General features: G+C 33.0%; 4 protein-coding genes and 1 long non-coding RNA gene across 9 annotated transcripts; 2 read left to right on the top strand and 3 right to left on the bottom strand.

Annotated features, from left to right (window-relative positions):
* The first annotated feature begins 3,597 nt into the window (after positions 1-3,597).
* On the top strand, positions 3,598-12,726 carry LOC106638439 (protein phosphatase 1B). Its single transcript, XM_014351585.3, has 6 exons — positions 3,598-3,878; positions 5,594-6,068; positions 6,384-6,830; positions 6,960-7,077; positions 9,371-9,482; positions 10,153-12,726. The coding sequence occupies exons 2-6, from the start codon at positions 5,703-5,705 to the stop codon at positions 10,217-10,219; spliced, it is 1,110 nt and encodes a 369-aa protein (XP_014207071.1). The 5' UTR covers positions 3,598-3,878; positions 5,594-5,702; the 3' UTR covers positions 10,220-12,726.
* On the bottom strand, positions 6,294-9,759 carry LOC106638441 (uncharacterized). Of its 3 annotated transcripts, XR_016292933.1 has the most exons (5): positions 9,631-9,759; positions 9,338-9,475; positions 8,876-8,939; positions 7,115-7,236; positions 6,294-6,792 (listed from the first exon to the last, which is right to left on the bottom strand). It is a non-coding gene; the product is annotated as an uncharacterized LOC106638441 (long non-coding RNA). The 3 variants fall into 3 exon arrangements; XR_001338958.2 differs by lacking the exons at positions 6,294-6,792; positions 8,876-8,939 and having other exon boundaries at positions 6,895-7,236; positions 9,621-9,747; XR_016292934.1 differs by lacking the exons at positions 6,294-6,792; positions 8,876-8,939 and having other exon boundaries at positions 6,895-7,236; positions 9,631-9,746.
* Positions 12,727-13,250: 524 nt separating the features above from the next.
* Atg14 (autophagy related protein 14) lies at positions 13,251-17,921 on the bottom strand. Of its 3 annotated transcripts, XR_016292932.1 has the most exons (10): positions 17,349-17,921; positions 16,529-16,634; positions 16,353-16,434; positions 16,046-16,286; positions 15,748-15,968; positions 15,520-15,670; positions 15,276-15,452; positions 15,066-15,195; positions 14,701-14,988; positions 13,251-13,924 (listed from the first exon to the last, which is right to left on the bottom strand). XR_016292932.1 is itself a non-coding variant. In XM_014351578.2 (9 exons), the coding sequence occupies exons 1-9, from the start codon at positions 17,591-17,593 to the stop codon at positions 14,824-14,826; spliced, it is 1,518 nt and encodes a 505-aa protein (XP_014207064.2). In that variant the 5' UTR covers positions 17,594-17,921; the 3' UTR covers positions 13,251-14,823. The 3 variants fall into 3 exon arrangements, 2 of the variants coding, with proteins under 2 accessions (XP_014207064.2, XP_089447051.1); XM_014351578.2 differs by having other exon boundaries at positions 13,251-14,988; XM_089590925.1 differs by having other exon boundaries at positions 13,251-14,988; positions 17,379-17,921.
* A 3,156-nt stretch (positions 17,922-21,077) lies between these two features.
* On the top strand, positions 21,078-22,784 carry RfC4 (replication factor C subunit RfC4). The gene is made up of 6 exons (XM_014351579.2): positions 21,078-21,384; positions 21,460-21,727; positions 21,785-22,033; positions 22,105-22,314; positions 22,396-22,509; positions 22,594-22,784. Exons 1-6 carry the CDS (start codon positions 21,278-21,280, stop codon positions 22,699-22,701), a joined length of 1,056 nt encoding a protein of 351 aa, XP_014207065.2. The 5' UTR covers positions 21,078-21,277; the 3' UTR covers positions 22,702-22,784.
* Positions 22,785-23,186: 402 nt separating this feature from the next.
* On the bottom strand, positions 23,187-26,206 carry LOC111643529 (pickpocket protein 19-like). The gene is made up of 8 exons (XM_089590742.1): positions 25,988-26,206; positions 25,650-25,911; positions 25,284-25,577; positions 24,470-24,736; positions 23,915-24,001; positions 23,686-23,832; positions 23,474-23,616; positions 23,187-23,222 (listed from the first exon to the last, which is right to left on the bottom strand). The coding sequence occupies exons 1-8, from the start codon at positions 26,204-26,206 to the stop codon at positions 23,187-23,189; spliced, it is 1,455 nt and encodes a 484-aa protein (XP_089446868.1).
* Between the last annotated feature and the right edge of the window lie 1,342 nt (positions 26,207-27,548).

The following is a 27,548-nucleotide window of genomic DNA, read 5'->3' as shown; positions in this document are numbered from 1 at the left end:
AATTAGTTGCGGCTAGTTTATAATTGATAACATGTCTCTACTGTGAGTAGTAAAATAATAATAATTTGGATCAGCGCCATCTAGCGTTGCGGATTTCTGAGCTAAAAAGTGGCCCTAATCTTTTGACTCACAGCATTGGCGCTTGGAGCCATTTAGCCAATTATAAACCAGCCGCAACTTGTTTCGTAGCTATAAAATCAAAAAATAACAGTACATGTGTTTTTGGCGGCAAGTTAACAATACATTTTCTACCAAAAAATTGACCTCCTATGTATTTATACTTTTGAAGATAAATTTTTGAGTAAAAGATAGATTGTTAACTTGCCGCCAAAAACACATGTACTGTTATTTTTTAATTTTATAGCTACAAGATGAGTTGCGGCTGGTTTATAATTGATTAAATGGCTCTAAGCGCTAATGCTCTGGTTGAAAAGTTTAGGGTCACTTTTTAGTTCAAAAATCCGCAACGCTAGATGGCGCTGATCCAAATAAACATTACTAGTGTTACTACTTTTGTAGTAGAAAGTAGAATACAGCCTGAAATACATCCCTCCGCCATTCATAGGTATAGGTACGCGTAATAAAAAACACGAGCCCTCCTGCACTTCCAGTGACCGCGCTTTCGGCTCACCCTCAACCCAACCCCTATTGTGTGTATTTATTGTCGATCGCAATTTTTTTCCAGTAAAAAACACCCCCGTTTTAGATGTCCTCAAACTTTTATTGTTATGATTTTCAAACTTTTTGAGCTTCCTGTTGGGAGTAAGGGACGCACGACGCGCGTCGCTTGAACACAGATGCACGTGAATGTATATATGATACATTTCAGTCTCGGTCAAATATTGCCGAAAAGAAAACCGCTTCGTTTCGGGAGCCAAGGGCGTGACGTGAGGCTGATTCGCAAAAGGCAAAAGACACGCCACACGCAAGCATATACGCACAAGTTCTTGCTTGCTTGAACGTAAGGCTTTCTTGAAGGGCTCATTGAGGGCTGGACCTCATTTTAACATCCCAGTCTTCAAGTATACATCTATTGCGTGTGTTATTGGCAGTAGCAGATCAAAAAACAGTGTAGTTTATTTTGTAGTTATTGTTTCTGCATCCTGCCTTCTTCTTGGCAACTAAACGCTCTCCCGCGCAGGCAAAGAAGCTGTTATTACCTACTTTTTTGTCGACCAAAAACGCGCACACTACAGTGTACGTATAGCACACCTAAAGAGTCGTGCTCTTTAAGGGTGGATAGCTGAAGATAAAGAGGTAAATATTTTCTTTTACAATTTCCATACAATATATATACCTATAACGTAATGTTTATAAACGTTGGTTACTGAGTGTATAGTGCGATTACACGTGTAATTATGGGTTAAGTTCTATGGCATTGAAACCTTAACCACAAAAGTTGTAGCGACAACGATTCTATAAGAATCTTCGTATTTCATTATTGTGCTAAGGAAAGAAAAACAAAAGTCAGATAACATTATCACCTCGCTGTTTGGAAAAAATAGTATGAACAAGGGCAGCAAAACCGTGAGGAGATTCAGTGAAGCGTGAAAAAAACAGTGTGTCTATTATGAGTGAAGACCCGGAGGGCTGATGGAAGGGAGCAGCCTCCCTATTCCCTATTTAGATATCACACACACACCCATATATACTTGTACATGTGAGTGTCGTGACATCGTGTTGTCTCGTAATTGTGCTCTCCAGCTCTACTTCTGACGCTCTCTCTTTTAATTCCCTCTCCGTCGCTTTTATTACTGTTCCTAGGGGTGTTGTAATACGGAGCTCTGCGAACTCCGCGAGCAACTTGCTAATTTCGACTTAAAAAAAATACCCAAAACTGTGGAATCGTTAGCAACGTTTGCAACCGCTTTGTAAAAAACTGTCGGATCAAGCAGTTTTGCAAAAAAAAATAAATTTGATACCGTCGTGCGAGAGACATAAAAAGTATCTCATCCACCCTTTGTAGTGTGTCTATACTATCAAAATTGATATCGATCGTTTGCAATTTAATTGTCGTTTATGTTGAACAGTTGCAAATTGTCATATTTTTATGTATAGCAGGTAAAATAATTATTTTTGTCGAATGTGGAATGTGCGATTTTTTCTCAATACAATAATACATAATACGTATTGCTGCGCATGCGCCGTGTATACAGTTCCACTAGCGATGGGATATAGTTCCGGCCAGATTTGGGAATTCTCTAGGACCCAACCTCTCTGACGTGGGAAATCACTAGATCAAAAAAAAATTAGTACCAAAGGTGACGCGCGAGATTCAAATAAGGTCCAATAACACAAGCATCCATCACCTGATGACCCGGGGCGCTCACTGGCCACTCTTTTAAATAAATAATTATTAATAACACCAGCGCCTGTCACCTGATGACCCACGGCGCTTACTAGCCACTCTTTTAAATAAATAATTATTAATAACACAAGCGCTTATCACCTAAATACCCGGGGCGCTTACTGGCCACTCTGTTAAATAATCAATTAATAATAACACAAGCGCCTATCACCTTTTGACCCGGGGCGCTTACTAGCTACTATTGAATAATAAATTATCAAGTAATTACAAGAGCGCCAATTAAAAAGATCTTTGTCGTACTAGATAGGCAATCAAAATTGTGATATAATTAATGTGTTATCGATCAACTTTTTATCATTTAATAGTGTTGCAAACAAGTGTCCTGGATCCTCAGGAAGAAGGTGCTTGACATACTTATTAATAATTATTTATTTACTAGATTTGCAATTAGCGCCCCAGGTAATACGGTGATAGGCGCTTGTGTTATTTATTAATAATTATTTATTTAACAGAGTTTCCAGTAAGCGCCCCGGGTCAAAAGGTGATAGGTGCTTGTGTTATCAATAATTATTTATTTAACAGAGTGGCCAGTAAGCGCCCCGGGTCATCAGGTGATAGGCGCTTGTGTTATTTACTAATAATAATTTATTTAACAGAGTTGCCAGTAAGCGCCCCGGGTCAAAAGGTGACAGGCGCTGGTGTTATTAATAATTATTTATTTAAAAGAGTGGCCAGTGAGCGCCCCGGGTCATCAGGTGATGGATGCTTGTGTTATTGGACCTTATTTGAATCTCGCGCGTCACCTTTGGTACTAATTTTTTTTTGATCTAGTGATTTCCCACGTCAGAGAGGTTGGGTCCTAGAGAATTCCCAAATCTGGCCGGAACTATATCCCATCGCTAGTGGAACTGTATACACGGCGCATGCGCAGCAATACGTATTATGTATTATTGTATTGAGAAAAAATCGCACATTCCACATTCGACAAAAATAATTATTTTACCTGCTATACATAAAAATATGACAATTTGCAACTGTTCAACATAAACGACAATTAAATTGCAAACGATCGATATCAATTTTGATAGTATAGACACACTACAAAGGGTGGATGAGATACTTTTTATGTCTCTCGCACGACGGTATCAAATTTATTTTTTTTTGCAAAACTGCTTGATCCGACAGTTTTTTACAAAGCGGTTGCAAACGTTGCTAACGATTCCACAGTTTTGGGTATTTTTTTTAAGTCGAAATTAGCAAGTTGCTCGCGGAGTTCGCAGAGCTGTAATACGGGCGCGTACAACAACAATAACGACACATCAATAGATCTAATTCTTTCGTCATTTATCGCGTGTGTGCTGTGTATACTTGAACATTATACATGTAGCCGCTCCATCTGCAAGTACCTATAGATCGTCATAACCTTAATTCTTGTTTTTTCTCTCTCATCCTCGAGGAAGTCTTTCAAGTGCCACCGGAAGCGACACTCTGGGCAAGTGTAATCTCATCTTCCATGCACGTTGAAAAATGTGTTTAAACGCCACGGGAGATCTTCGTTGCTATTGATGTAGTAAGTGTGATTAAATATAGTACGTACGAAAAGAGAGCAAGGTGGTAAAAATAAATTCTGGGTTTAGGTGGTGTATTTGATAAGTTGAAAGAAAAAAAAGTGATTAAAAGTTGTAAGAGAAGAGGAGGATTAATAAAAAGGTGACGTGGTGGCTAGCACAAGCGCTGTATAGGCGCTCGTTAGTAAATTTTTGAAGCAAAGTGTTGAGAGTACGCCAGAAGAAAAATTGTGTTATTCGATAAAATAAACTGGAGTGATGGTGGGTGTGTTTTGCTAAACTTAATGTAAATTTTCGTTTTCTAAAAGTTTAGTATTAGGCAAACGATAGGGACACATTAGTAGTGTACATATATTACGTGGTTTTGCGTGAAGAGCGTGTGTAACAAACCGACGTTTTTCGCGCCCGCGCAATCTCATGCTCTTGTATGAGTACATGCATATAAGTATATAGGAGAAAACCAATCGTCTAAAGCTAGAGTTTCCTAGTTCCTACGTTCCTAGATGCCCAGATAGTGTCTTTCTGTGGACAATCTCTCCTTCTCTTATCTTGTTTTGCTCTTTACTTCTGTTCTTGTTAGTCGTTGAAAGCAGGATGTAAATTGATTTTGGCAGTATGCATGGTATTAACTAACTAACCAAGAACCAAGTTTTTAGATATTGCATAGAGAAAGTACCTTTTTTGCAGTATTTTTTTACAATATCCTGCTCCACCATTGTGTACTGTGTTATCCTTTTTTTTTTTTTTTTTTTTTTTTTAAGCATAATTATTCAAAATAAAAATGTATTTAGGGTGAACAACAATACTATTTTTTTTTTTAATGGGAGGAAAAATGTTACCAAACTATTACGTGTAAAAGTCACTGCATTACATGATTAAGAATACCATTTGACAAGTGTTGTTAGTACTACTTCAAGTACGCCAATCACGTATCATATTGTCAGTTTGTAGATTTGTTCGCGTGTATCACAAGGCTACTGAGTTTTCCAAAGTTGTATAATTGAGTAATCGCAAAAAAACGCGACTAAAAATAATGAAGTTGATGCTGCAGCAGACGTTACACCGAGAGAACGTGCTTATTTATTTTCATTACGTCGCTCCTCGATTCCCATCACGCATGGCTCCAACGCCGAGCGATGAGCGAAACTTTTCGAGCACCTCTAAAAATAGCCGTTAGATCAGCCATTAGATAATCCCGACGAAAAATTAATTGTTTCAAAATCATTAATTATAAGCTCGGTCGGTTTTGCTATTGCTGCTCTGCTCCGTTTGTCTCTCTCAAGTCTTCGTGTCTGAGTGCAGAGAACTTATCTCCGCGATCAGTGAAATAAGCTTTTTAGCTGTCTTTCAGTATGATTCACGTCAAATAAAGAAAAGAAAAAAACACGTGTAGAATCTCATTAATATTGATAGAATTCAGCTCAACTTAGTCAGACGTAGCAACGTACTGTGCTCCATAATCTTATTAACATAGTTAGCAAAACTTTCTTCTTCATTTACTTTGTATCTAAAAATTATGTTTGACCTCTTTTAATACTTCTTTTCGTTGTGGAGTGAGTTGAATTTAGTTTTAGTGTTTTTATTAATAAAGTAAAATATGACTTCACACAATTATATGAAAAAATTTTGTAGCACATTGTGAATTGAAGAAAATTAATACGTTTAATACTGGCTTGGCTATAACAGTTCTAAATTCTAACCATCTGTTAATTTTCAGCCTGAAACATGCCAACAGCTCTTTCTTTTCATCTTTGGAAAAAGATGGTTAAATAATACACAAGAGAATTAAAGTGAAATAATAAAGTGATAAGCATAACTAAAGGAGTATGGGAGCGTTTTTGGATACACCCAAGACAGAAAAGGTCAACGAAAAAGGAGAAGGCAATGGTCTCAAATATGGAATTGCCAGTATGCAGGGCTGGCGGTTGGAGATGGAGGATGCACACAGAGCCAAAACTGGCCTGGATGGAGGCCTGTCAGATTGGAGTTATTTTGCAGTGTTTGATGGTCACGCAGGACAATTGGTGTCAGCACATAGTGCAGAACATTTGCTAGAATGTATATTACAAACCGAAGAATTCAAAGCTGAAGATGTGAAAAGAGGGATACATTCTGGCTTTTTGAGTTTGGATGACAAAATGCGAAGTCTTCCTGAGATGTGTGATGGCACTGACAAATCTGGATCTACAGCGGTAAGATCTTTTTTAAACTATAGCAATAAGTTACACTTACGTATTAACAATGGTCTTACTTAACATGAAAATTGTTTCATAGTAATATATAAAGACTCATTTTACAACAACTAAAAATGTATTAATTAGTAATTTACTATTGTAGTTTAAAACAATATTTATCGAAACCCTGTTACATTTTATAAGTAGAAAAAAAAAAAAATTACGCTTATTTCTGATTTAGAACTTTATTTTTCCAACCACAATAATTAATTTGTATAATTAATGAAAATGGACGTATGTATTAACTTTCTATTCTCAACATCCTAATTACAGGTGTGCGTGTTTATATCACCGACCAAAATTTACATTGCCAACTGCGGTGACTCGCGCGCCGTGCTGTGCAGGTCAGGCAATCCGATCTTCACGACACGCGATCACAAGCCAGTTCTACCAGCCGAGAAGGAGCGGATCGTCAAAGCGGGCGGCAACGTAATGATCCAGCGAGTAAATGGTCTGCTGGCAGTGTCGCGCGCCCTTGGCGACTACGAGTACAAGAATGTCGAGGGTCGGGGCCCGTGCGAGCAGTTGGTCTCGCCCGAGCCGGAGATTTTTGTGCGCGACCGTGATGATGAGCATGACGAGTTTCTCGTGCTGGCGTGTGATGGCATCTGGGACGTTATGACCAACGAGGATCTCTGCGATTTCATACACTCCAGGTTGCTCATCACCGACGACTTAGAGTCTGTCGCCAATCAAGTAATAGATACGTGCTTGTATAAGGTAATTCATTTGAAATGAATCCACTATATTTTAATAAGATCAAATAAAATATAACTACAGGAAATTGTACGTTTGCAATATGTATATTTAATAGTTAAATGTATTAAGTATTAATGATAATGATTACAGGGTAGCAGAGACAACATGAGCATAGTGTTGATAACATTCCCTGGAGCTCCAAAGCCAAATCCCGAGGCAAAGAAGAAAGAGGCAGAACTCGACTTGTTGATCGAGAAAACTATTAAAGGTTCAATATCTTTTCCATATATTTTTTCGCTACTTACTCTGTGCTGTTGCATTAATAGGCGATCAGCGCGATCACGTGTTCGCGAACGCACCTGACAAGCATATGAATCCGCGAATAAATAACCATCCTTTGTTGTCAAGTGATTTTTTGTTGGTGCTCCTAAATACAAAAAATATATATTTACATATACATAAATAGTCGTGTAAAACAGGTTGACAATCGTAACAGATGCGCGCTGGTAGCGAAAGGGTGAATAAACTTGGCTGAGCCAAAGTTGTGCTAAAATTTTATTTTTATTGAGACAAATCATATTTTATTTACAAAAATATATTTGTAGAGCATATTTCTCTGGTACGTTAAGTGCACAAGGGAATGTTTGTAAAGTAAACTAACTTGCTAAAGAGAAAAGGTTTTGTATATTCTACTGCAAAGTATTAATGAAAGTGATGTTTGTTATAATCAAAGGTTTACTAATATGAATTAACTACAGTAGTAATTTTGAATTACTGTGTAGGGTACTAATTTAACGTGTATTAATAGAAATGCTGCCTTTAATAGAAATTAATATTTCCCAACTACCTAGCTGGTGAACATACAAAAATATATAAAATGCAGGTCAATTAGATTTTTTAAACTATAACATTTTTATGTGAAATGCTGTAAATTAGTTAAAATTGAACATGTTTAAACAGCTGTGAAGTTAGACTAAATTTTTAAAAACATAGTAAAGATTTTCACTCAGTCGAACTTGAAAAATATGTTTGACTCACTCTCTAAGACTGTAAAATTTTAGTTCACTACTAACATATTACACATTCAACAATACAAAAAATATTCAATTCAATAAGATGATTTCAAAGAAATGATGAATGATGATTGATTTCAAAGAAATGATAAACGAAGAAATGATGATTTCATTTTAATGAAAATTATAAAGCTGTATTAAAACATATAATCAATTTAATTGTTATGCAGTATGAGAATCAAAACTAAAAACATCTGGAATCTTACTCGACAACCATGCAATATTTTAAATTTCTCTCAGTGTAATATTTCAGTTAATTAATTATTTTCTAGCAACTATAAATATTAAATGAAGATGATCCTAATTTTCCAATACATTGACATGAGTATTAATAATTAAGAGTAGAAAAAAAAAAGAAAATCAAATGTAATAGAATATTTAATGTCTGAGAGTATATAGCAATGACCACAGTATTGTTAAAGTATTTCTGTTATAATACGTATTCATATTCAAACATATCGCCAATAGTTATATAAACTTTATTTTGTCTACAAATTATATTGTCCTGAGCCTATAGTACAAAAGCAATAAATATTATGAATTATTACTTGTGATCTTAAATGACGTTGATTCTTGATTTATGATTTTGGTTTTTTGTGATTATGATTTCAATTTCTCGTTACTATCAAGTAGGAAATAGTTCCACCTTTGGAGTTGTTAAGTTGAATTTTTATTAATTTTAAAATTATTCGACAAGACGTGAATACTCAGGTAGGTAAAATTAAAGTGATTGTGTTTTAGATTTTTCTATGCATTATTATCACAAGTTATTCAACATACGTAACGGCAATGCATTTCTTATGGCAAAACATTGCAGTTGCCGTAATCTTACTACAAAATGATGTAATAAATTATGAAATCTGGAACTACAATAATCTCATGATCCAAAAAAAAAAAAAAAAAAACAATTCCAATGGTGGAAATTTTATTGAAAATGAGACGGTATTGACGAAAAGAAAAATGTAATGACAAAAAGAGAATGTATCTACTTACGACCGGAGTATATAGATAAACACATATTGACTTCATGTAATTGCCTTCGTCCATAAGAAATGTACTGTAAAATACACACGAAAATTCCAGTCATAAGTAGCTGCATGTTTTTTTGAAGTTCGCTTAGTAATTTGATTATTGCTCATGAGTGTATTTTTTATCTTTAGTATCAACATTTTACATTGCCCATAAATCATCTTACATATTGTGCTAGTTAAACAACGAACATACGTTAGTACCATCTCAAAGCATTTTTATTTAACAACTGTCAGTCATCTCGAGTATATTTTTAAAGGTTGTTTTTATTATTACTTATTAGTATAAAAATAAAATGAATTAAAATTGTTACTGTGAATGCAACATGCTCGCATTGTGGAATCCTTTATTTCAAACTTCATAAAGTTATTTTTCTCTGTAATGCATATGCACCCTTTATTTTAAGTTATTAAAAATATGTCATACTTGTATTTTCATATCAACTTTTTTTTTCAACAGATATAATTTCCCGTGAAGAAGGCAAAAAGGACTTTAAGTTCATGACACTTCTTCAGATGCTTCTTGACCAGAGTATACCCAATTTGCCTCCTGGAGGTGGGCTTCCTGCAAAGTAAGTCTTTATTAAAATCTTTATTTCTAAAGTAATTGATATTTTGTACAATCAAACTTTTCTATAAAATATAATTCATCGAAGTACTATCAATGGCCACGTTCACAATCAAAAGCTTGAATAAATATATATACATACCAAGTCTTACCAGCGTTACGCGAGTCATGCGACTGCCGAGGAGTAAGAAAGCTGTTGCTTCACGGAAGTAATACAACTATGACGTATGTAAAGCGTCGGTGGGTTTGAGTAGTTACTCTATTACGAAAGCTCGGCCAAAATCTAGTCTTACCGAATGCCAGTTAGACTTTGTTTACGTAACTAAATCTGGCGGTCGAAGATTTCCGATGTATTACGTAGAAACGCGAGAGACCGTCGGATCGACGATTTTTTTTTGGCTTGCATCCCTCACTTACAATTATAGATTTCTTTCCGAAATAGCACTTTCGTCGTTAACCTTGGCTTTTACACTTGGAAAGTTTGGCTTCACACGTGCGTGCATTGGAATTTGAAATTAATTAATAATATTCAATTTTCCTAAAAAACTTAGTCATTTTTTGTTTTAGAATAGCTGAAACTATAATTGATAAATATATTGTTGGGACATAAAATTATCTTATTGTTTATTTCTCCAATATTTTTACTAATGATACCATGAATTTTCTTGTTTCAGGCAAGCGTTAATCGAAAGTGTGTTTAAAAAAGAATGTCCTAGCAGAGCAGAAAGTGTAACCCTTTGATACGATTTTCTTCAATACAACTAATGGTCAACTTTTTTCTGAAAAAAAAAAAAAAAAAACAAATTTCATCAGATGTACAAATACAACAAAGAAATATATACCGATGCGAACTCCAACCGAAAATCCAAGTTTAAGTTAAGATACTTTTCCATCATGATTACGACAAATTAACGAAAATTGATTGTTTATGGGGAAAAATTTAACAAATAGTGATCCAGTGTAACGTTCGAAGAAATTTTCATATATTTTATCACGTTGTTTGTGCTATCTATCATTGTATACAATGTATGGCATAAACGTTTTTACGAGCATGCGTAACTATTGACGGAACTTTATATTCATGTATTTTATTATTATAACAATTTTTTTTTTTTTTTTTTTTTAATGACCCTTGTACATTTGTGAATGTTCAGCATTGAGAGAACCTGAAACCTGTAAATTAATTTTTTTAGATTTGCATGTTTTGTAGTTTGTGTCGATTATCGGTAACAGACTTTCGTCATCTGTCAGTATGCTAGATCATTTTAATAATCAAAGAACAATGATATGATTTCATTGATATGAATCATGATATGATGATAGATCATGTTTTTACTTTAATCATACGACAATTTTAAGTAAATATATTACCAAGTTGAAGTCACTAGAGCTATACAGAATGTATTCAAAAGGAATCGTCATTTATTGTTTCATCTGATCTACATCCTCTTTATAAAAAGCTAAGGTAATGAAACATTATAAATAATCACGTTTTATATCTACATCAGTGGTTTAGTTGATTATTTCTCTTCAATATTGTTGAATTTTCGTTAATTTCTCCTGCCGTAAATAATGAGCGACATTATGTTATAGTTATTGAGAACGGGGTATACGCATTTGTTGATGAATGACAGTGCACTCCTATACGAATTTCGAAGTAAAAATTACATCCAAACGTATTTATACCATGAATCAAAAAAATCACTTTGTATGCCGTTTGTAAAAAAATATTAAAACCAAAAAAATTTGAGTATGCACAGAATGAATTTTTCAAAGTTTGTTATGTACTCGTAAGACCTTTACTTAATTCAAATTTAGTACATAAAGTCATATCTTACGTGCGGGACATGATTGAATGAAAAAATGTACTTTAATGGAGGAAAAAAAAAAGGTAGAAACAAAGTAAAAGAGTCAATGTAATGAAGATTTCTAAAACAAAACGAATGTTTCTATCTCACAGTTCCCTTTGCCATGTTATCATGGATACAAGTAAAATGTGCGCGATGTATGGCGACACAATACGAGTACATACATACACATATATTTTTGTAGTTTAGAGAATTTGCGCTCAAAAAATACTTATTTCTAGCAGGATGAAAATTTTTAGCTCTTCATAATGACTGTAACTGTCATTGGGGTAATCAAGTTTTTAGTAAATGTACTTGTGAACGCTACAAAGGTGACAGCATTTTTGCGTATGTAGGATTAGAAAAAGAAAGTTGACTACTTACTCTTTAACTGTATTGAATTTGACAGATTCGTAAACAGCAAACGAGGAAGTATATTGAAAATTTAAACTTTTTTCAAAAAGGAATTGCACAGTAAACTTTGTACATTACTTGTAACAAAAGTGTCTTGAGTTGTATTTAATTTTTTTCTCAAGTTCGAATGTTGAGCATTAATTTTATATAATTTTAAATATTGTGACCAAAAGTTTTCAAATTATTTCCATGTATCTTACTTATCAACATGCATTTTTCTACAAAATTTTTTTCAATTTTGAACTCTTTATACTGGACTGATGGATTTATTTTATATTAAATGGTAATCTTTTTTTTCTTATAAGTAATAGTCCGAAATGTTTTATGACAATCAAAAAAAAATTTATATCTTATGAAAGTTCATCAATTTCCAATTCTATTTTACGATTTATTTTAAACTAAACAATGATTTGAGAATGAATAAATTTAATAGGTTTAACTCTTTGTTTGTTGCAAATAGTCCTTTTCTGAGCGTAAAAGAAGTTGTAATTGTGAATCTGTGTTAATATGCTTGAATTATTCCGAATATTCAAGTCTGACTAGAGTAAAGAAAAAGGCTTGTCACTTGAAAATTTGGAAGATTGTAGTTTTGCAGAAAGACTAGTACCTTCCAGAATAGGACTATTTTTTATATAAAATAAGAATTTAATATTAAATGATGCATGATTGGATGGGAATAATAAAAAAAACGTTAATTTTATCGTTCAGGTGATCTTTTTTTGTCAGCAAGTCATTAAATATATTGATAATAATGTCGAGATTTTTTTTCATTGTTCAAAAACGATCATTGCGATGATTTACGCATTTTTCTTTTCTCAGTTTGTTCACTCGCACAAGAGAGAACTCAATATTTGTGACTATTAATTTTGAAAATAATTTGTTTAAATACAAGGAAAAAACAAATTATCTTGCCTGAAAATTGTTGTATTATTGAAAAATTAGCGGGTTTTAATATCAAGAATCATAGAAATAAATATGTGATTTTAATTGAGTATTAATAATTGTCCAAACCCTACCTTCCTATCCGAAAATCTAAAAATACACCATTAAATAATTATTTTTTTTTAGTCAAGACAGTTCTTATCATTCAAATCATTGTGTGTATAGTTAATTAACCTTTGTCCTTTGTTTTTGGACATATACACATCAGAGGCGTGTATATACTCTTTCTAAAATTGTCAATAATTTCTACAAAACAAGTCAGTTAGTTTTTGCAGGCATTGCCTTGGAATAATTAAATTTTCTGCGAAAAAAAATATCAATTGTGAAAAGCACCGTAATTTTTTATATAATAAATGCTGGAAGCTTGTAGGGATCACCCTGACACTGATTAGAAGACAAAATGACACTTGTAAAAATGAAAAATTATCTATTTTGACTTTTGGTATACTTATGGCTAATAAAAAAAATCAACAAACATTCAAAAAGTGTCTGCACATAAGACTTTTTTTTAGAAATTCATAAGCAGCAGAATGGTAAAAAAAAAAAGTAATCCCACTAGCTCTGTCTATAATGTTTTATTACCACACTTAGTAACTTAGCATTTAAAAAAAACTTTTGTTCCATTTTGTCAGATATATCACATTCAATATTTGTTTAAATGAAACATAGCCATCTTACATGCTATGTAGTATATACATCTCGTTAATTTTCTGAAATCAACCAAACAATATTAATTAAAATTTTTGTTACATAATTTTTTTAATCACTTAAAAAATGTATATTATGTATTTACAAACTTGTAGTATCTTAATCTAGATGTATATATAATTAGACTGTTGATATGAATGAATGACACATTCACAATGGCTTTTACGAGTTGATTATAATAAATTGTGCTGATATCTGTTCATATAATAATGATAATAATAATAATAATAATAATCAGTTCTATTTTTCATATTTTTTTACAATGTTCATGAGCCTATTTCATAACGAATCCTGTACTTACAAAATACGTGAAAGATAACAAGATTTGCGAAGTGTATAGTAATGAGATATAAATAACGCATCTATACCACAGAAATTTTTTTCGTACTTTTTTTCTGAAATTTTGCTATAAACATTTGTACTTTAAACATCTCCCAGTTGGTGCCCATTTGTGGACACTTACTCTTCAAAAATCATTATCGCAAGCCGTTATCCTGGCACATATTTTTATCTCACTCACATCAGACAATTACACCTGAAAGCATTAATTTTATACTTAGTGTTTCTATAGTTGTAATTCATTATCATTCTTACATATATATGATTATATTATTAAATTTACTAATATTATTAAAATTATGACAAATTGGTTATCTCTTAGTTAAGAGACTTTCACACTTTATATCACATTCCTGATCTACGTGATTTTCTATATTAGTCAAAACTGACAAAATTTTTGAGTTAATTAAACTTTATACATTAAACAAGTCAAGCCTTTGCAGAGCTGTACAAAAATATCAATTTTATCTTTCCGTAAATGTTGATAACTGTAATTCCTATACAAATATTCGTTCTTTTTCACTAATCAGTCAACAGCCATTTTTTATACTCAAATTTTGGACGTTCGTAAAAGTACACAAAGTTATTTTTTTCGTTACTTTTATTTTATAAAACAAAAACATTTGCACAATTTTACGCAACCATCATTTATGAAAAAAGACGCACGATAACTTATGTTGTAAAATCTTACTTTGTATCGACGAAGTTTTGTAACGTAAGATTTGTCTTATTCTAGAATTGAACTTTAATTTTCGCTTATGACACTTGAACGTTTCTGATACCCTAATGAGACCAATTGATCTTTTGGTGTATTGTCAAATGTCGTAAATTATAACATGAAAAAAGTAAATTATACAAAATCTTACAAATATCTTAAGAAAAATAAATAAAAACAGATCAACATTCAGTTACTTGTTAGATGGTTCTAGTGAATTCTTGAAATCTAGTACCTACTTACAAAATGAAACTAACCTTCAGTATAAAAATTCTTTAAACTTAAAAAATCATGTCCATATATACTCATTTCACCAAAAACTGTACAGTTCTATCTTCTATCTGCTTGTCGTAAAATGGTGTGAAAAGCTCAAATTCAACCTATTTGTTGGTCCAACCTCTCCACATCGAAACAATACTGGCCGCTGCACTAGTGACTAAGCCTCCTGCTACGCTTTGATTTACTTGGATGTTTGAGCTGTGCTGCCTAGACATTGCAGCTCGTGGAATAGGTATGGTTACTTCAGGACAATCTACATGTGGAACCTATCAGTAAGAAAAAAAATACGTAAATAATAATTAAGAAAGTAATGTTTGCTTCATCAACTAAAATTTAAACTTACTGCCTCCCAACCAATGTCAAGATCATCATCTTCATCTGGAGAGGATGCGCTGCAATATTTTTCCAAGTCTGGAGCTAAATCATTGAACAAGTGCGCAACTATCGTCGGATCAGTTTCGATAGCTCCAGTCCTAATGCATAGAGATATAATATAAGTTTATAACTAAACGTTTGACATTTTTGCCACAAGAAACGCAAAAATAAAAGTTACCTCCCCAAATCAGTAACTTCAACATCAAGCAAATTCATTAAATTTTGCAGCGTATGCCTTGGTTGTAAGACCGTAGGATCAGTATTTTGTGTAAGGCAAAGATACAAAATATTACTGTTAAGTCTTGCTACTTTTCCAATAAACTGATCATCTGGCATATCATTATCGTAAAACTCTCTGAGAAAAAAAAGAACATTAATTTAATAAATTTATTGCAAAAATTCAACGCATCAAAACTACTTACTTGTACATCATTTTGTATGGAAGTCTAACGTTGAGGTAATAAGCTAGAATATTAACAAGTTGTGTGGCATACGCGAGCGCTGCGGTAATATTACGTGCTGGATTGTGCATCACATTTTCTTTATTTATTGGTTCATCTTTGTTTCGCGCCTCTGATATGAAATAACCATATTTAATGTTACAATGTTATAATATTCTGGTGCTTAAGAATAATTCAAATAATTTTTACCCCAACGCGAATAAGCGCTGTAATCTCCAGATCCAGGTAGAGTGGGGTGAACAATACGATACTTAACTTGCGAATTATTTTCGATATTTTTATAAAACTTGTATACGTTGTCTGTATCGTTAACCCATTTTCCACGCACGTATGACGTTCCTGAAGCATCAGCCAGAGCATAAGTGAGCAAATCTGTACTGTCTGAAATTGACTCTTCACTACTGTTAGAACTAAAATTGTACATTTCAACATTATTGTTACCATTTGACAAAATAATAAATACATTTTACAAGAAAGAACATCTTACCTTCTATCTGATGGTTCAACTCTGCTTAAAGGAAATATGTATTTAATCAGCTGTTTTGCAATTTCTCGAGCATGTGTCTTTATTTGTTGCTTCTTTTTTTCAAAAGCATCTCTTTGTTGCTGCCACTTAAATTTGATGTCAAGACTATACTTTATCAACTTTTCTGTTTGCACTTCATGTTTAGGTAATCTTGAAGTTATTTTTGCATTTATTTCCTTTAAAACTTTCAATTGTTGTTGTCCTGTTTGATTTAAAACGTTTATGTCATAAGATTTAAAAATGGAATGCAAAATCAATGTTTACATACCATCAGCGATGTTTTGTCTTGCTTTAGTTTCCATATGCTTCAATATTTTTACTCTTTCCTTGCAAGCATTAATATCACAAATCTGTAAAAAAAAGAGCGTGAAATTTCATTGTTAACTAAAAATGCAAAAAACGAGAGTTGCAGCCAAAAATAAAAGTTAAAATATTAAAAAATACCAGTTTATCACGTTGTCGATGTTTCTCGAGAGCTTTTGTACATCTTTCTTCCAGTTGATTACGTGCTGCTTTTAATCGCAAGAACCTCTGCTGTTTTTCTATGAATCTGTAAACGACCAACCATATTACTAAGCACTCTTTTTATACGAAACAAAATAGTTGTGCAAAAACAATGTTGGTTTTATTTCAAAATAAACATACATGCTTTTAATTGGAGCATGACCCACAGAGTTCTAAATATAATATTGTCTTACATAAAGACAAGACAATCTTGTATTATTTTTTACTCTGATGTGTATTTATTTTATAAAACAGGTGGGTGTAGAAATATCGAGTTGGACTGAAAAGCATTTGATATCAGCCAAGCAAGTTCATGGAAAAAGAAAAAAAAAAAATTATCGGTACAAAAACAAAGCAATGTCAGTGTGGATCGCAAATAAAAAAGCCCAGGCTACGACAAAAGAAAAAAAAAAAAAAAAGTATAACATTATCAGAACCAATTATCTGGCCAGTGGAAAAACTCATAACTTATGCATACGGCACAGCAAGCTTCTAGAATCGCGCATTCTGTTTATTTACGTTACCACCATCAGAAGTATATTCGAGCAAACATACACCAAGAAAAACTTTTTTAAATATATATGCAGATACACACTAGCAAACGAAAAAAAGATACCCCCATAAAAGACCTTACAAGAAATATTAATGCGCAAAATAGTGAAGATAAACCCAACAACAGTAATAAAGCTTACGGCTGGGTACAAAGGGGGAAAGAGCGAAAGAGAGAAAACAAGTGAGAAAGAATAACAAAAGAATAAACCTGGTGTCAAGGGCACAAGAGGGCTTGTACCTCTCGGAGTAGACGGACGATGAGTGCACAAAGTCACCCCGGTGCACGCACTGCTTGCAGTAGAAGCTCTTGCGCCCGTTGTGGCAGAGCGGACACTTGAGCAGGTTGATGGCAAGCCGCTCGTCGTCGTCATCGTCCTCGGCATCCTCAACCGACAGTTGGAAGTCAGTGGGCGGCAGACAACTGGAGCGCTCGGAGCTGCTCGACCCAGCCATCGCTAACGACAGCAAGCAGCGGCCCCAGGAAAGACGGCCTCCTCCTCGTCATCGACCCGGAAGAGCTGCAGCCAGCAGCGATACAGTACCTCGTTTTTTCTGCGCTCTTCTTCGCAGATTTGATACGCACACTTTTCTCCTCGGAGACGCAACTATTCTGCCTCTAGGGTATGAATGACGTAGAATGAAAAACAATGGGCACTCAGTTGCTGTTGTGTTTGTGTACCACCGCTAACGGCTCCATTTCTACACTTGACTCCTTGACTGTCACTCTCATCAGCTGATCCGTTATGTTATTTTATTTACCTTCTCTCCTCTGCTTAGCTCATCCCTTCCCTTACACACTTCCACTTCCACTCCACAACACAATCCACTTTAATCTCCCTATGCATGGATATATTTTCTAGTTGTCACTAGGGAACAAGGGGACTAGGGCGGTTCGCATAGTATATCTTTTACCCGAAAATTGACCTCCAAAAGTATAAATATGCAGGAGGGCAACTTTTGGACAAAAGATAATATGTAAACTTGCCGCAAATAGCATAAACAACGTCAATTTTTTATTTTATATTTATCACTATAGTTGCGGCTGGTTTACAATTGATTACATGGCTCTACTGTAAATATTTGTAATAATTTGGATCAGCGCCATCTAGCGTTGCGGCTTTCTGAGCCAAAAAGTGGCTCTAAACTTTTGATGCACAGCATTTGCGCTTAGAGCCATTTAATCAATTATAAACCAGCCGCAACTCGTATTGTAGCTATAAAATCAAAAAATAACAGTACATGTGTTTTTGGCGGCAAGTTAACAATACATTTTCTACCAAAAATTCGACCTCCCATGTATTTATACTTTTAAAGATAAATTTTTGAGTGAAAATGTATTGTTAACTTGCCGCCAAAAACACATGTACTGTTATTTTTTGATTTTATAGCTACAAAATGAGTTGCGGCTGGTTTATAATTGGCTAAATGGCTCTAAGCGCAAATGCTGTGGGTCAAAAGTTTAGGGCCACTTTTTAGTTCAAAAATCCGCAACGCTAGATGGCGCTGATCCAAATAATTATTACTATAGAGCCATGCAATCAATTATAAACCAGCCGCAACTAATGTGATAGATAGACAATAAAAAGTTGACAATTACCGTGCTGTTTGCGGCTAGTTTACTATCTATATTTTACCCGATAATCGACCTCCTACATATTTACACTTATGGAGGTAGATTTTGGAGGAAGAGTTTTTATCAAAATGTTGTAATTCGATAATCATTTAAAGTATTTACTAAGTGTAACGTTTAGTGTTGATTTTTGTTAATTGAAATACATAAAAAACAAGAATTGCCATATAATGTCAGAGTTTTTAAACATTTTTATTTGATAAGTATTTTTATAAAAATATAAAATAATCTTTCCATTGCATTTATTGACATAAATATATTGTTGTGTACATTATAATCATAGCTACGAAAAAAAAATCGAAGTTGTAAGACCTATTGCTTAGGAATATTCCAAATTTCGATGCACACTGAGTATCAGACTCAATAATGTAGTTACTACTGTTTGCAACTACAATTGGATTACCACCTACATGAAAAAAATTGTAATGTTTTGAAACATAATATATTAAGCGTGGCATATGGTTTTACAAAATTTACTTACTAAAATCAATTTTGCCTGGCTTAAAAAATAATGTACCCTTTGTGACTTTTTGTACAATTATTTTAACACAACCAAGTTTGACTAAAATCTGTAATAATTAAGTTTTTAAGTATTAGAGATAATGAGTTTAATCACATTTGAATACTTTTAACTTGTATGCAAGTAAGCTCGGGGCCTTCTTACTTAATCATGTATGTATAACCTAGACTGGATACACTTGCCTCTTGAGCATCTCCAGATAAATATTTACATGATAAAATATTCGAAACACCATAACTCAATCAATTCTCTAGTGTTATACGGTTACAATACTGGTGAGAACCGATTTTGTACTCTAGTAAGAGATAAACCCGGCCTGTCTATATAATAACATATACTGCTCCAAGCATACGATCCAAAACATGCCTATTCAAAACTCCATTGATTCTTATTCAAGGTTTTATTATCACTTAGATTTCTTCTCTGCTGCTACAAGTAATTAATAAGTTTATCTTGGCCAACAATAAGCATTAAGTATTTTAATGATCCAAATTTCTTTTAAAGGTAGATTTTTAAGTTATAGATAGATTGTAAACTTGCCGCAAATAGCACAGAAAATGTCAACTTTTTATTGTTTATCTATCACATTAGTTGCGGCTGGTTTATAATTGATTGAATGGCTCTACTGTGAGTAGTAAAATAATAATTATTTTGGACAGCGCCATCTAGCGTTTCGGATTTCTGAACTAAAAAGTGGCCCTAAACTTTTGACCCACAGCATTTGCGCTTAGAGCCATTTAGCCAATTATAAACCAGCCGCAACTCATTTTGTAGCTATAAAATCAAAAAATAACAGTACATGTGTTTTTGGCGGCAAGTTAACAATATATTTTTACTCGAAAATTTATCTTTAAAAGTATGTATACATAGGAAGTCAATTTTTTGGTAGAAAATAAATTGTTAACTTGCCGCCAAAAACACACGTACTGTTATTTTATAATTTTGTAGCTACGAAATGAGTTGCGGCTGGTTTATAATTGGTTAAATGGCTCCAAGCGCAAATGCTGTGGGTCAAAAGTTTAGAGCCACTTTTTAGCTCAGAAATCCGCAACGCTAGATGGCGCTGATCCAAATTATTACATCTATTTACAGCAGAGCCATGTAATCAATTGTAAACCAGCCGCAATTAATTTGATAAATAGAAAATAAAAAATTGACGTTGTTTGTGCTGTTTGCGGCAAGTTCACATATTTCTTTTTACTTAAAAATTGACCTCCGAAACCATAAATATTCTACTTGTATGACTTAAAAAATCGACTCTATAGCACTAATTAGTAGTGATTACTATAATTACTTATTACAAAAGATAACAGTTTGACAACTGATACCTGAAAGACATCGTGGTGATGGAATTTGGCGTCAATTTGGCATCTATACGATGTCAGTATATCATCAATGTTTTGAGGGATGGCAGTATGGCACATAGAACTTCTTAGTAGTGATTACTATGCTACTACACATAACTTCCCGTACATCTTACAGAGTGATCTCTTTACCGGAATGATAAATTCAGAGGCTATATTCCACAAATGTTACCAGCAAAAATCCTTTGATTGAGTTTTTGAGTTAATCAACAATCATATCAAGATTTGCGCTAATTAATTCATCCCGTTTATTCTCTGTGTGATCCTGTTCCTGTACAAAATGCAGAAAAGTAGAAAACTGAAAACGCAAAAAAATGGATCAGTGAGTGACCTAGCGTTGCGGATTTCTGAACTAAAAAGTGACCCTAAAATTCTGGACAATATACGACGGTCACAATACTGCTCAATCAGGTTCTGAGACGTCATTTTTGCAGCCAAAAGAGGGGGAAGGAAAATTGACCATAGAGATATTATAGATCTCTATGCAATTGACTCCCGAGCACAAAAAATACGACGAATTAGTTGCCCCCACCATTAGGCGCGGGCCTCGCGAATGACGAGGTTCAGTTACCCATCACTTTTGTATTGATTTTAAAACTTTATAAATTAATTTGAAAAAGAAAATGGTCTCTAACGAGGTTGAGGCTATGGACGTCGACGTCCCGTCGACTAGTACGGGAAATGCCGATGTGCAACAAAAACCCTCGTCGAAAAACACGAACGTTCCCTGGTAAGTAATATTAGTTATTCATGTGCCCTTCAATTCAATGTTAATCCGACATACGCGATCTGTTTGCTTCCACAGGATTGAAAAGTATCGACCGCAGGTGTTCACTGACATTGTAGGCAACGAGGACACGGTCGAGCGATTGTCCGTGTTCGCACAGCACGGCAATGCACCAAACCTCATCATTGCCGGCCCACCCGGGGTTGGCAAGACTACGACGATACTATGCTTTGCCAGGATACTTCTGGGACCTTCTTTCAGGGACGCAGTCTTGGAGCTCAATGCTTCCAACGAGCGGGGCATCGATGTCGTGAGAAACAAAATCAAAATGTTTGCCCAAAAAAAGGTAAGGCTATTTTTTTTCACACACTACGTGCTTTACTGAATTGAGACTTGATTTTAGGTAAATCTAGCTCCAGGGAAACACAAAATTATCATTCTGGATGAAGCTGACAGTATGACAGAGGGTGCCCAACAGGCACTGCGTCGTACTATGGAAATATACAGTAACACAACACGGTTTGCCTTGGCTTGCAATAACAGCGAAAAAATCATTGAGCCCATACAGTCCAGGTGTGCCATGATTCGTTATGGAAAACTCACAGATGCTCAAGTACTTGCCAAGGTCTTGGATGTTTGTAAGAAAGAAAATGTATGCTGCTTTCATGTTTTAACGACTAATTCTCTTTAACTACGGCTGATAACGAGCAGTATCCAAATTAGGTTTCATACACAGATGATGGATTAGAAGCCATTGTTTTCACAGCACAAGGAGACATGAGGCAAGCTCTCAATAATCTTCAGTCAACAGTGAATGGCTTCAACCATGTTAACAGTGAAAATGTATTTAAAGTATGTGACGAGCCTCATCCACTGCTTGTGAAAAGTATGCTCGATACTTGCCTTAAAATTGATATTTGTAAGGCTTATGGGGTACGTGTGTATACAAAAATTTGTTAGGTATATTCGTAATGGTTACATTTTACTAATCTACATTCTCTTTTTTTTTTTAAGATATTAAAACACTTGTGGGACATGGGATATTCACCTGAAGATATTATAAGTAATATTTTCAGAGTTTCAAAGAACTTAGACATTGATGAATATTTAAAACTTGAGTTCATTAAGGTAAGGAATAATATAAATCCTAATTGTATAATAATATAAGCAAGATCTTTCAACCTACACGTTAATTCTTATAACGTGTTTTAGGAAATCGGACTTACACATATGGGAATTGTCAATGGAGTCAACAGTCTTTTACAATTGAATAGTTTAATTGCCAGATTGTGTCTTACTGCAAAAAGTGCTGCTAAATAAGTGGAAAAAATGTCCTTTTAAAGAGTCTCTTTCTGTTAACATTTTGCTATTTTTATACTATTATAATTATAATAAATTGATTAAAATCTTGCCTTGTTAATTTATTATCAATTACCGCACGAGTATCGAAGAGTAAACCTCAAAAGTGGAGTATTAAAAAACCATGGACGCAGTTTTTCCATTATGCTGATTTCTTCAAGGTAGTAATTGTTTTTTAGTAATTTATTACGTTTCAATATACCACCGAATGATGAGAGGAGCTGTTTTATGGAATCATTAAATAGGATATACTATACCTTTGACAATACCGGTTACATTAATTCCTTTTTGTTTTTTGTATATTTAAGAAAAAATGTGATAAATCCACAGCTAAAGTAAAAAATCGCTAGCAAACTTTTTTTATTAATTTTACATGTCAGTATAACAGGAATGTTCGAACACACTATTTTTTAACGACTCTTTAGTCAATAGGTATGCTATGTTTTTTAGAAGGTAAATAACAATTCTGTGAGACTATCGTGCTTATTTGTGTCGAAAAATATATGTCATAAACGTAGCAATAAGAGAAACAATTATTTCAAACTCTTGTAAATTTGAAAAAATTGATCATTGTTTATACTAGCCAATTACAACATTATCTTATTTATTCCATCTACTAATTGAGTCATCAATATTTAAGTATCCTCTTTTTCCTTGGCCCAATGGGAAAGTCAAGTAGTGGATATAGTCGCATGTTATTATCATAAAGCCTTCCGTGGGAAACGCGAATTACTTTGACTTTTTCTTTTTTTTCTTTAGAAATAACTAAACGACGACAGATAAAGAAAACCACTCCAGCCATGAAGCAGTATATAAATTCTATTACAGTCAGCATAGAGGCACCCAAGAAAAATCCAAAAATTCCGCCAAATTGCACTGAAAAAATACGTTTTTTTAAAGCTCAAATAAAATGTGCCATGTTGCAAAATACCGTCAAATAAATACCCAGAATATCAAGATGAGAAACAACGATATTTCTTTTGTAAAGTATTCCATCTGGTCTGTCAAAATGAAAATCCAAAAGAGTGACGTTTGGTTGCTTGTTTGGCAATGACATTACAAAGTCGTCAAAGCGATAAGCTTTGCACGACGCTGGACAATTGCATTGCGTTGAAACACTTGCGTTCACTGTGAGTAGATATGTTTTTAAAAAAATATAACGACCGAACAGTACCTCTACGCTTGTACTTGAAAATTATCAAAGTGTTACCGTTCTTCGAGATACATTCCAAATCCGATATAGTGCATTCTTGAATATTATCTAAGGGCACATTATATGCGAAAAAAAAAAAATTTTTAAAAACGTTAAAATTCGAAATCGTTGCGAAGGGACAAAAAAAACTTATCTTAATTTCGTGAAGAAAAATTCATGATTAGATACATCAAAATTATAAAAAAAAAATAAAATAAAAATCGATACGTATTTTAATTTTCGTTTATTTTATGAATAATAATGTATAATAAAGTTTAGGAGTATAGAAATCGTTTGAAAATTATTAACACCAAATACTTCTTTCGAGTGAAATGAAAAAAAAAAAAAAAAAAAAAAACACTAATAAAAAAAATATGTATCCTATGATTTTTGATCATCCACCCGGTAGATTGAAATAATACAAAAACTTCTATTTTTTAAAATGCAAAATATCATGTTTTCGAGATTTGTAGAAATAGGCAATTTATGGTAATAACTCTGTAATATATATATGTATGTATACACATATATACGTACCATCTCTTTCGTAAAATAATTCAAGATTGCACCCACATAAAAGTTGTATATTTTTCTGTGCGCAATTGTTCAAGCAGTTGTCCCGAAAGTATTGCCCATTGTCGTATTTGCAGGGTGGGTTGTTCGTATTTTCTAGCTCCAAAATTTCATCGGACGAATGCACGGCCGTGAATTTAATAGCAACATCATATTTTACTCCGTACCGGACCATGCGAGATCTTTTCGTTTTGACTTTAGGATGTGATAAAAAGTAAAATGACGTGTCCTCTGAAAGACGAATAAGAATAATTATTACGTTTTTTTACGTCATTTTCAATAGTAACAAGTGGAGGAGCTAGTAATTATTGAGTGCGGGGCTTAATAAGCTAACTTATGAAAAATTATTCACTTAGTAGGTGTATTTTTTATGCCAAATGAGCTTATACACTATCAATATTGATTTTAAAGTAATTTGTTTAAGTTGAAAATTATAAAATATATTCGAGTCTTTTAACATATGAAATAGAGCCACAGTATATATATATCCCTTTAAAATAAATGTATACATACTTTTTTTCATAAATTATAACTCATTGTTCATACAAATTTTAACTGTTAGTTTTAAATCTATAATTTATTTATAGTTATTATTAGTTCTTATTTGTTATACTTTTTAGCATTCAAAAACAAAATTTATTTTCCCTTTTTACGTAAGTGAAATTCAAAACTTTTTAAATCTTGGTAGGCTTAAATTTTTATTCTAGAACGATTTCATAATTTAGATTCCAGGGTCACGCAAAAGACTTCATGGACCAAATAGAAAAATTCGTCTTACCTTCATGTGCTGCATGATTTTTATTGTCTTGAAACTCAGATGGATGATTTAATTTTTCATTTGTAATCATAATTTGTAGTCCGCTTCCACTGCCAAAATTATTCGTTGTGTACGGCTCGACTATATTTTTTTCAGTAGTTGTCAAAGAGTTGAACGAATAACACATTCCAAGCTCCGTTTTCTCAATGTGAAATAAATCGCAACAATTTTTCTTTTCATTAATCCACGTGCATTCGTGAAACAATTGATCACATTTGGGCATAAGATTTATTAATACTTCCGTTATGTTGATACCTTAAAAAAAAAAAAAAATCAATAAAATCAATGCGCCGATTGTTTTTTGTTGTACCAATGGAATTTCCCTACTATCGAGTAAAGTGAGAATTTTGGTATTGTCGGTGGGAATTTGCAGTCCACCCAAATGGTTCCGGTCGAATATGGATATTTTTTTTAGAATCTCTACGAAAACGTCTCGTTCTTCCTTGTTACTTTCAGGAATTAAAGCATCTGCCAACGCGTCAACTTTGCCCCAATCGATTCGATTGCCAGGACATATGGTAACGCTGGGAAATGGGACATTGGCAATATTGTAATCTAAATTTTCGATTATAACATTGGTATGCTGAGACTGTCAACAGAAATTTTTTTTTTTTTATAAATATTGAATACGTTAGAAAATAATCATTAATACTATTAATACAAACTTGGTAATTTTCCTTTATTTTGAGAGTCACGAAAAAAGCACAGATGAAACCAATCAAAACTAGTAGTACCCATAAGACGCGCTCAATTTTATACAGTTGACCATCTACTCCGTACTGTATGCCATGAAGACTCGTATGAGTCGCAAAATATTTCAACATTGCAAGTGGACTTTTTACCCTTTTTGGAATATTTTTTTGTTTCTTACTTTTAGTTTTCATACGTATTGTTAATAATTTTTTGGCATGAAAAAAGTTATTCTTGTCTTCTTCACCATATTGTTCTATTTCATAATAATATTACGGTTACATATTGATTGATTATAATAGAATAAAAAAAAATTATTTGAAAGCAGTAAACATTACCCAATATATTATGTAATATTTTTGTATAATCCATAACTGTAAATAAGACTATTAAATAGTAGTGTTATTATTTTGACTGATTTTGAAAGTAAAATATTTGCAAAATTATTTTCGGAAAGTAAATCCTGATGGTTATTGATTAAAGTAAGTGGTTTATAATGGTGTATATATATAAAGGGTATTATGGTACTTTACATATATATATATATATATATATATAAATATATATATATAAATGATTGTTCTTTTTTTTTGTTACTGTGTGCTTCGCAGATTTGTTTGATGAAAGTTACTGAATATATAACTAACTAAAAAAGACACATTTGGATGTTCCTAATGATTTCTCATATAAAAAAATGTATTTGAAATTTAGTGTTTTTACAGCTTGAAATAATTCATTATTACCTTAAATAGATATGATTGAATAACTGCTGTCATTTTGCAGTATTTCAATCTTAAAAAAAAAAGTAAAACACAAATACAAATCTGCGTATTCATAACTACAGCAGGAAAATTAAATGTAAGTATCAAGTTAAAAAAATGTATTTTATATACAAAAACATATATGTATATATTTTTTTTTATATTACAGTGTACTAACCTCTGAGACTTCTGAGAGGTATGTACACCACTTTATATGTATATATAGACGCACATGTTGTTCTTCTTTATTTTTACCATAAGAACCTTCGCTCTTCGCTCTTCCTCGAGGAAATTTCAGGATATGGAAATACACCTATATCTAATAATAGTATGTAATAATTCATAGTTAACAATAATAGTAGTAAAAATAATAATAATAATAATAATAATAATAATAATAATAAAAACAACAATAATGTTCTCGTGATCATGGTGACAGTAATAACAACTGAGTTTTAAGTATGATAAAGTATATACTGCCTTGCAGAAAATATGGAATTTTAGTGATAATAAAAATTCACGTAAAATAATAATTCTCCATTAGTATAGCAGTGTACCAGTCGTTTGAGGGGAGGTCTGGCCCCGTATGTCACTTTAATAACTTATTCGACGGTGATAGTCACTTTATTTAATCCTACTTTAAATAAGATTTAACAGCGAAAATATACAAAAGTGGGATTAGAATCTGATTTACATGGGGCCCTACATTTTTCTTAGCTATATATATGTACACGTTAAAGGTAAATATTTTTCAGATTAACACAAAAATTGACTA

The sequence above is a fragment of the Copidosoma floridanum genome, unplaced genomic scaffold (assembly GCF_036245765.1).
Source record: "Copidosoma floridanum isolate Cflo_tuat_1 unplaced genomic scaffold, Cflo_Japanese_pri ptg000013l, whole genome shotgun sequence".
NCBI classification, from domain to species: domain Eukaryota; kingdom Metazoa; phylum Arthropoda; class Insecta; order Hymenoptera; family Encyrtidae; genus Copidosoma; species Copidosoma floridanum.
The sequence above is the reverse complement of the archived record's forward strand: the minus strand, read 5'-3'. Positions and strand labels throughout refer to the sequence as shown.